Below are 9,921 nucleotides of genomic sequence, written 5' to 3' on the forward strand. Positions count from 1 at the left end.
TCAACCATACAAATGTTTTCTTAGGTCAGTCTCCCAAGGCAATAGAAACAAAAACAAAAGTAAACCTAATCAAACTTACAAGTTTTTGCACAGCAGAGGAAACCATTAAAAAATGAAAAGACAACCTACAGAACTGGAGAAAATAGTTGTAAACAATGCAACTGACAAGGGCTTAATCTCCAAAATATACAAAGAACTCATTCAACTCAACAGCAAAAAACCCAACCCAATTGAAAAATGGGCAGAAGAACTAAAGAGACATTTCTCCAAAGAAGACATACAGATAGTCAAGAGGCACATGAAAAAAATGCTCATCACTAATTATTAAAATTTTTTAAAAATTAAAAATATATATACAAATACACAGACATACATGCACATTTAAGACTTAAAGATGCAGGAGTTCCCCTCATGGTGCAGTGGTTAACGAATCTGACTAGGAACCATGAGGTTTTGGATTCGATCCCTGGCCTCTCTCAGTGGGTTAAGGATCTAGCGTTGCTGTGAGCTGTGGCGTAGGTCGAAGACGAGGCTCAGATGTGGCGTTGTTGTGGCTCTGGTGTAGGCTGGCAGATACAGCTCTGATTAGACCTGTAGCCTGGGAACCTCCATATGCCATAGATGCAGCCCTAGAAAAGCCAAAAAAAAAAAAAAAAAGACCTAAAGATGCAGTAAAATTATATTAAAAGGAAAGCAAAGGACTGATGAACCCAGGAGTCCTACTAATGGCTACCTAAGAAGGGAATGTATTGATGAGTTTTCCATAGGGTTAGATGCAGATTTTGTCAGGATGCTACCTTTTTGTTTAGGTAGCAAAGCTGCACTAATATAAGCAAGCCATGTAAGGACTAATGTACAAAGGATTATGACTAATCCAAAACTGTGCACCTGAGGTCCAAAAAATCAGCAGTATGAAAAGAAAAAAACAAAAAAAGATAATATTAGAGTTAAATCCAACATAACAGTAATTACATTAAGTATTCTCATTATAGGTATAAGCTTTCAGACAAATTTTTAAAAATCCAACTATATGTGGTCTACAAGAAATACATGTAAATAAGAAAATAAAGATTGAAATAAAAGGATGGAAAATACATGTATACATAGAAATACAAATACAAAATACAAAAGCTCCTGCATCTATAGTAATATCGCAAAACAGACTTTAAAACAAAAAGACCAGGGGTTCCCTAGTGGTGCAGTGGGTTAAGGATCCAATGTTGTCACTGCTTTGGCTCCAGTTGCTGCAATGGTGTGGGTCCAATCCCTGGCCCAGGAATTTTTGTATGCTGCAGGCCATACCCGAGGCATTTGGAAGTTACCAGGCTAGGGGTAGAATAGGAGCTGTAGCTGCTGGCCTACACCACAGCTGCTGGCCTACCACCACAGCCACAGCCACAGCCTCAACACTTTTCTTTTCAATTTTAAAAACAAAAATACCAAAGAGGGTTAAAGGTTCAGTGTACCAGGAAGATGTTTTAAATTTGAAAATACCTTGTACGTGATAACATAACCTCAAAATATATACAGCAAAAGATGAAAGAAATATAAGGAGAAATGCACTGGTTTACAACCAAAGTGGAAGGTTTTCTTTTTCTTTTTTTTTTTGGCTTTTTGCTATTTCTTTGGGTTGCTCCCGCGGCATATGGAGGTTCCCAGGCTAGGGGTCTAATCAGAGCTGTAGCCACCGGCCTACGCCAGAGCCACAGTAACGGGGGATCCGAGCCACGTCTGCAACCTACACCACAGCTTACGGCAACGCCGGATCGTTAACCCACTGAGCAAGGGCAGGGACCGAACCCGCAACCTAATGGTTCCTAGTCGGATTCGTTAACCACTGCGCCACGATGGGAACTCCCAAAGTGGAAGGTTTTAACATACCTTTTTTAGGAGTTCCCGTCGTGGCGCAGTAGTTAACGAATCCAACTAGGAACCATGAGGTTGCAGGTTTGATCCCCAGCCTTGCTTAGTGGGTTAAGGATCCAGCATTGCTGTGAGCTGTGGCGTAGGTCGCAGACATGGCTTGGATCCTGCGTTGCTGTGGCTCTGGTGTAGGCCAGTGGCTACAGCTCCAATTCGACCCCCAGCCTGGGAACTTCCATATGCCGCAGGAGCGGCCCAAGAAAAGGCAAAAAGACCAAAAAAAAAAAAAAAAAAACCTTTTTTAGTAATGGATAGCAGAAGGAAAAAAAAAAAAGCCGGAAGGACAAGTTTGAATAATAGAATCTTCAGGAATAGTTGTAGAACACTGCACTCAACTGTAGAAAACTAGAAAACAAAATTTCTTTGATTATATTTCGAACATCTGCAAAAACTGACCATATACTGGGCCATAAAGCAAACTGAAATTATACCAAGTATACTGCCTGACTCCAAGGCAATTATGCTAGAAATAAAGATAACTAGAAAAATACCCATATATTTATAAACTTAAATATACTTCCTGGAGTTCCCACTGTGGCACGGCAGGATAGGCAGCCTCTTGGGAGCACTAGGACACGGATTTGATCCCCAGCCCCGTGAAGTGGGTGAAGGATCCAGTGGCATAGACACGGGTGCAGCTTAAGTAGCAAGGTTAAAGCTTCAGCTGGGATCTGATCCCTGGCCCGGGAACTCCATATGCCTCAGGATGGACCAAAAAAAAGAAAAGAAAAAGAAATATACTTCTAAAACAAACAAACAAACAGACAAACAAAAACGATCTGGCGTTGCCATGAGCTACGGTGTAGGTTGCAGACGCGGCCCGGATCCCGAGTTGCTGTGGCTCTGGCGTAGGCTGGCGGCTACAGCTCCAATTAGACCCCTAGCCGGGGAACCTCCATATGCCGCGGGAGCGGCCCAAAGAAATAGCAGAAAGCCAAACAAACAAACAAAAAAGAAATATACTTCTGGAGTTCTCTGTGACACACAACAGGTTAAGGATCCCTTGTGGTTTCTGCTGTGACGGGGTTTGATCCCTGGCCAGAAAACTTACACATGCCAAGGGTGTGGCCCCCCAAAATACACCTCCAACTAATCCACAGGACAAAAGGCATAATGAAAATTAGAAAATATAACTACATGAGAATTAAAATATAGCATATCAAAAACACTGGGGCCCCATTAATGCAGTAGTTGGAGTGAAATGTATAGCCTTGAAATGCACATATTCAAAAAGAAGAAACACGGAAAAATATTGAGCTAAGCATCCATCGCAAGTGAGAAAAGGAGCAGCAATAGAAACCCCAACAAAGCAGAAGGAAGACAATACAAACAAAATCAATTAAGTGGAAAAAACCTAACACGGGAAGAGCAAACCTTCATCCCCTAACGAAGAAAAAGGACAGACCTCTGACCTGACTGGATAGAGAGAAGGCACATAGACCTACTCCACAGATGCAAAGGACACACTGCTGTCACACACATCAAAGCAGTGAGGACATTCCGGAACACTTCAGGCCATAAATATGAAAAATTGGACGAAATGGGCAAATTCCTAGAAAAGTATAATGTAGCAAAACAGATACGGGTTGGTGGAGCATGTGAGGTTCAGGGAGGTGAGGGTGAGGTGGAATGCAGTGGCCAGGTTTGGGGGCTTGGGGTGGGCACGCTAGCAGGGGGGCCCCAAGGGCCTGGACGCTCAGCCCCCGGGGCCGCTGCAGGGAGAACGCAGAGAACATGTACTACTTCTCTGAACTGGCCCTGACCCTCAACGAGCACGAGGAGGGTGTTGCGCCCACCGACAGCCGCCTGCGGCCGGACCAGCGGCTGATGGAGAAGGGCCACTGGGACGAGGCCAACACGGAGAAGCAGCGGCTGGAGGAGAAGCAGCGCGTGAATCGGCGCCGGCGGCTGGAGGCCTGTTCAAGGGGCTGCGGTGCAGAGGAAGGTGAGGCAGGGCAGGCGGGAGGGGGCGCTGGGAAGCGGGGCGCCTGGGGAGCGGGGAGCGGGGCAGTGGGAGAGGGGCTGGGAGCGGGCTCCCAGGGCACACAGAGGAGGCAGGCCGCCGACTCACTGCCCACTGCGCTGCCCAGCAGAGAAGGAGGCCGAGGTATACGTGCCGCTGTGGTTCGAGAGGAGGCTGGACCCGCTGACTGGGGAGACGGCCTGCATGTACAAGGGCGGCTACTGGGAGGCCAAGGAGAAGCAGGACTGGCACATGTGCCCCAACATCTTCTGAGCACCGCCCACTCCTGCAAATACAGGCGCCTGCACAGACTGGTCCACCTTTTATTTAATGCACTCAAGTTAGTACTCAACAGCCCTTCTACCCTACCTTTCTCTCTTTTTTTTAAATAACTTTCTGGGGGCTCCTGCCTTGGAAGGAGTAAGTGTTGACCCAGGTCCTCAACAGCCCCGGGGTGCCCCGGGTCTCCTGAGCCCCTTCATCATGGACTTGGGCCCCATCCGATCCCAGCTCCAGTCACCACAACTCAGGCAGGCTGGCCCGGGCACCTGGGCTGCCCCAGTCACCAGCCCCACCCAGGGAGGAACTGGCCTCTCCCAGGGAGCCACTTTTGACTTTTTTAGAAAAAAATTATCTCCATTTCTTTCCAGCCAAGATGTTTAGTAAATATTTTTAGTACAGCACTTAGTGGACAACTTTCTAAGTGTGCTTTCTTGCCACTAAAGTGTCCTGGCAAGAACCCCTTCTTTTTAAAACATCAGAAAGCCAGACATAACGCTTTGAGTGGGGAGCATTTTATAGTTTAAACAGCAAGGCCGTGTGTATCTGAGCTGCCCGCCCTACAGGGGCCCAGGACCCTCCAGAGAAGGAGAGCACAAGTCAGTTGTCTCTGGAGCTACAGTTCCACCCACTGTGAGGGAGGGGACACTGAGGGGCCACCATGTGGATTTGAAGGCAACCGCCCCTGCCTAGCCTTGGCCATATTAGGGCTGCTCCCCAGCCCCTGAGAGGACAGGAACAGCCATGGGCCAGACCTGCAGGTGCTCCCACCCCAGAACCAGGCCCCGAATCAGCAATAAGAACCAACAATCGGCTTAGCCTGGGCTGGTGTCCTGGGCACCAGAGACCCGGCATCCCACCTCTGGGGTGTCCCATCTCAGCACCCCCTGAACTCTTTATTTGCCTGATTTATATATATGATATATAAATATATACAAAATAGCTATTTTGCTTAAATTTCTATGGTATAGAGAAGTGAAAAAATGATGAAGACAGGGCACTGCTGTCTGAGTTTGACCCTCCTATAAGCTATGCCCTGCTCTCTCCTCAGACCCCCTTCCTATGGCTTCTGCCAACCATGGCAGGGAGGGGTGGGGAAGGGGGGGTTGGGACTGGGACTCTGTGGCCACTGTCCCAGCCCCTCAGAACTCCCACTCCAACCTTTTCCACTTCAGTTGGGTCCTGAAAATTCATCACAAGGTTTTACTTTCTACTCCAGGACTGGTTTTGTTTTTATAAAAAACAAAAGTGAAAACACCAATGTGTGAAATGCCTTAGGGTGCCCACTGGAGAGCCGGGCCCACTGGGCCTGCAGCAGAGCTGTCCAATGGTCCTCTTTTCAGAACTGTTTGTGAGTGAGCACCTTCTGACTGGTAATAAAAAACTTGGATTTGGAGTTTTCCATGGCCCTGTCCCTGAGTCTGTCAATAATCAGAACAGGTGAGAGCCCACAAGGTGGCATGGGAGAGGAGTACGGGGCTTTTTTTTTCTGCTCAGTGCCAGAAGCAAGCAGTGGGAGGTTGGTCTGAACAGGGAGGGGTGGAGCTGGAAAACTTGGTGGGAAAGGGTCTGGGCTAGGAGGCCTACAGCAGCACCTAGTAGAGGGTCACAGTCTGGCCTAGGGCTAAGCTAAGGCCCTGCCCTCACCACCCTCCACAGGGAACACTGGTGAGTTCTAGGGCTGCTCAACGACTGTGACATGGGCCACTTCTTACCCAGGTTGCCAAGCAGATCAGATCACTAGCTCCCAGGACCCAGCCAAGGGTGGCTGGTCTGGCTCAGGGGGTCTTCCTCCCACTGCCAGCACTTCCAGGTGAGAGGATGGAGTGGGGCAGGGCACTACAGAGGCATCAGAGCCAGAATCTAACAATCTGTCCAGACACCATAGTGCTGTGGGAGCCAAGGCCAGCCCTGCACAACTCCTTCCTCTCCAGGGCCTTGCTTTCCAATCTGTGGGGAGGCAGATACCAGTGAGTCCTGGTGGCAGCTCTCACTGGAGAGAAGGGCTGGGGTGAGACAACCCCAGGATGGTCCTGACCCAGGAGGCAGTGGAGAAGGATCTGCCAGGGGAGGAATGGAATGTAAAAACAGAATTTTTGTATATCCAAATACAGCAACAGCAAATAGAATCCAGCCACATACAAAAAACTGATACTACAAATTAGTAAACCCATCCCCAGGGTGGTTTTTTTTTTTTTTTTTTGTCTTTTGTCTTTTTTGTTGTTGTTGCTATTTCTTGGGCCGCTCCCGAGGCATATGGAGGTTCCCAGGCTCGGGGTTGAATCGGAGCTGTAGCCACTGGCCTACGCCAGAGCCACAGCAACGCGGGATCCGAGCCGCGTCTGCAACAGCTCACGGCAACGCCAGACCGTTAACCCACTGAGCAAGGGCAGGGACCGAACCCACAACCTCATGGTTCCTAGTCGGATTCGTTAACCACTGCACCACGACGGGAACTCCTCCCCCAGGGTGGTTTTAACACAGAAATGCAAGAATGGGTCAAAGTTGGGAAGCTTTTTGTCAGAAATCATTCATTATACCAACCAGTTCAAAAGGGACTTCTTTTTCTGGCAATGGTAGACTAGGTGACTAGATTATCCTCCTTTGTGGAAAACTAGATGTGCTAGATAAAATTTTGAAACACATTAAATGGAAGTTCCCATGCATGGCTCAGTAGTAATGAACCCGGCTAGTATCCATGAGGAAGCAGGTTCGATCTCTGGCCTTGCTCAGTGGGTTAACGATCCAGCATTTCCATGAGCTGTGGTGTAGGTCGCAGACACAGTTCGGATCCTGCGCTGCTGTGGCTGTGGCACAGGCCAGCAGCTGTAGCTCGGATTTGAGCCTAGCCTGGGAACCCATATGTCATGGGTGTGGCCCTAAAAAAAAAGACAAAAACAAAATCCTATCTGGAGGTTCTCCCCTTCATTCCAGGCCTTATGGAACCCCACATGTGAAGTTGCAAGGAAAATGAGCAGCTCACAGTATAATATCTCCAAACGCACAAGGAAACACAACACACAAATTCCCCTAAGAAGCTGTGGCTAATAGAAATAGCAGCAGAATCAGGAGCTCCCGTCATGGCTCAGCAGAAATGAATCAAACCAGGATCCATGAGGACACAGGTTCGATCCCTGGCCTCGCTCAGTGGGTTAGGGATTCAGCATTGCAGTGGGCTGTGGTGTAGTACAGGTTGTAGATGCAGCTCGGATCTGGTGTTGCTGTGAGTGTGGTGTAGGCTAGCAGCTGCAGCTCTGCTTCAACCCCTAGCCTGGGAACCTCCATATGCCGAGGGTGCAGCCCTAAAAAGACCAAAAAGAAAAAAAAGAAAAGACAAGAAATAGCAGCAGAATCAGACTCAAAAACTCCTCAAGCTAGTGAAATTAACAAACAATAAAAAATAAGCATGTTTTTTAAAGTATTTCTAGAAACAGAAGGGTGGCCTGAAAATGAGTAAAAAGCATTCAAGAAATATTAAAGAACTTGCAGAAATTCAAAAATATCACTGAAAATAAGAATTTCATAACACATTACACATAAAGGGAGTATTAGTGACATGGAAGTGAGATCTGTGGAAACTATCCAGAAAGACACACAGACACAGAAGAGAAAAATATAAAAAAGAAGAGACATGGAGGATAAAATGAGAAGTATCAGGTGCGTCTAATCAAAATGGAGCAGAAGCAATCTTTGAAGAGTTAATGACTAAAAAACTTTTGACAAGAAACACCAATTACAGAGTTAACTCCAATAAATCCTAGTCAAGGTAAATAAAAAGACATCCACAGCCAACTACAACATAGTGAAACTGCCAAGACCTTTAAAAAGAACCAAAAAAATGTAGGCAAACTGGGTGGGTGGGAGGATACCTTGAAAGAGCATTGATTGGACTAAGAGTTCACTGTCTTCTGACCAACAAAGAAAGTTAGAAGACAGTCTCTGAAGTAGAGGAGAAAAAGCTAGTATTTTCAGTGGAAATACCTTTCAGAAACCAAAAGAAAATAAAGACATTAACAGAACTTCTTAAAACAATATTAAGTGGCTTATGGAGTTAGACTTTGATGAGTTAAATACTTAACTCATACTTAAATTTAGGAATACTAAATATTATTTAGAAGATGATTTAGAATACTCAATACTTAATTTAGGAATACTAAATTTCCAAGACAGAGGAAAAACATCCTATGTGAGTGAGAAATTTTCAATCCAAAGAGGAAAAAGGAATGCAGATAAGGTGGAATAAAAATTACAAAATTAGAAGATGGAAATAAGCAAAAAACCAATGTATCAATAATTACACAAAATTGAAGTAAGCTTTGAGTAAGAACAAAAAATATCAAATAAAAACAAAATCTAGCCATATGCTATTTACAAGAAAATACCTCAATCAGACAAGACAGACTTTAAGGCAAAAAATATTAACGAGGTGTCAACTTTTAGAAATTAAAAATGCCACTTTATAATGATAAAAAGTAAAATTTATAAAGTTTTAAAACTCACATGCACCTAATATTTCAAAAGTGAACACATCACAAGGAGAAATGGATAAATCCACAATCATAATGGAAGATTTTAATATATATCTCTCCCAGTAACGATAGCACAGAGCAACAAAAAAAATCATCAAAGTTTCAAAAAACACAATTAACAAACTTAGTGCAATGGGCACATACAGGGAATGACACATAACTGTAAAATAAATATTTCATAAATTCATGCAGAATATTTATGAGTATTAGACACATACTTGGGCCAGTCATAAAGCCTCAGCAAATTTCAAAGGACTGGTATACAGACCACAGTCTCAGATCACAAGGAATACAATTCAAAATCAATAACAAAAAGATAATTATAAAAAATGTTTGAACATTAAGAAATATACTTTTAAATAACTCATGGACCAAAGAAGAAAATAGAAATCAAAAAATAAAATTAAAAATTAAAATATTATATACCTAAACTTACAGGATACAGATAAAGCTGGTACTTAGAGGGAAATTTATAGCCTTAAAAGTTTATGTCATAAAAGAATAAAGGCTAAAAAATAATGAGAAAACATCCAATCTGAGTAGGAAAATGAACATTAGGATAAATTCAAAGGAGGGACCAGTAAGGAAATAAAGATAGGAAATTAATGAAAGAGAAAAACATTATAGAAAGGAGAGAAAAAAAAAAAGAAAGCTGAGGTTGATTCTTAGGCAAACTAAAACTGACAAATTTTACTGATAAGAAAAACAGACCCAAGGAGGAAATTAACAAACCCCCCAAACAATATTTGGAATGAAAAGAACATAAGTACAAATACCACAGATATTTTAAGGATATTGTGAACAATTTTATGATAATTATCTTTGAAAACTGAGATAAAATTCCAGAAAAAGGAGTTCCCGTCATGACGCAGCAGAAATGAATCTGACTAGGAGCCATGAGGTTTTGGGTTCGATCCCTGGCCTTACTCAGCGGGTTAAGGATCCAGCATTGCCGTGAGCTGTGGTGTAGGTCTCAGACTCAAATCTGAGGGCTCAAATCTGGCGTTGTTGTGGCTGTGACATAGGCTGGCAGCCACAGTTCCTATTAGACCCCTCCATATGCTGCAGGTACAGCCCTAAAAAGCAAAAAACAAACAAAACAAAAACAAAAAACAGAAAAAATATAACTTAAAACTGTCTTAAAAATTAGAAAAGCCTGATTAGTATTTTAACCAATATTTTTAAAATTCAATCAGTTACAAAATCTCCCCTCACACATATACACAC

The 9,921-nt window shown here is 44.2% G+C and overlaps 1 protein-coding gene across 1 annotated transcript in view; it reads left to right on the plus strand.

Annotated features, from left to right (window-relative positions):
* The window catches only part of OSBP2 (oxysterol binding protein 2), a 178,418-nt gene extending 172,857 nt beyond the window's left edge, over nt 1–5,561 (plus strand). The window contains exons 13-14 of the mRNA XM_047762157.1: nt 3,642–3,868; nt 4,017–5,561. Coding sequence (XP_047618113.1) covers nt 3,642–3,868; nt 4,017–4,159 — 370 coding nt within the window. The 3' untranslated portion in view covers nt 4,160–5,561. The remainder of the gene's footprint in view (nt 1–3,641; nt 3,869–4,016) is intronic.
* Nucleotides 5,562–9,921: the final 4,360 nt, after the last annotated feature.

The sequence above is a fragment of the Phacochoerus africanus genome, chromosome 15 (assembly GCF_016906955.1).
Source record: "Phacochoerus africanus isolate WHEZ1 chromosome 15, ROS_Pafr_v1, whole genome shotgun sequence".
Lineage (NCBI taxonomy): Eukaryota > Metazoa > Chordata > Mammalia > Artiodactyla > Suidae > Phacochoerus > Phacochoerus africanus.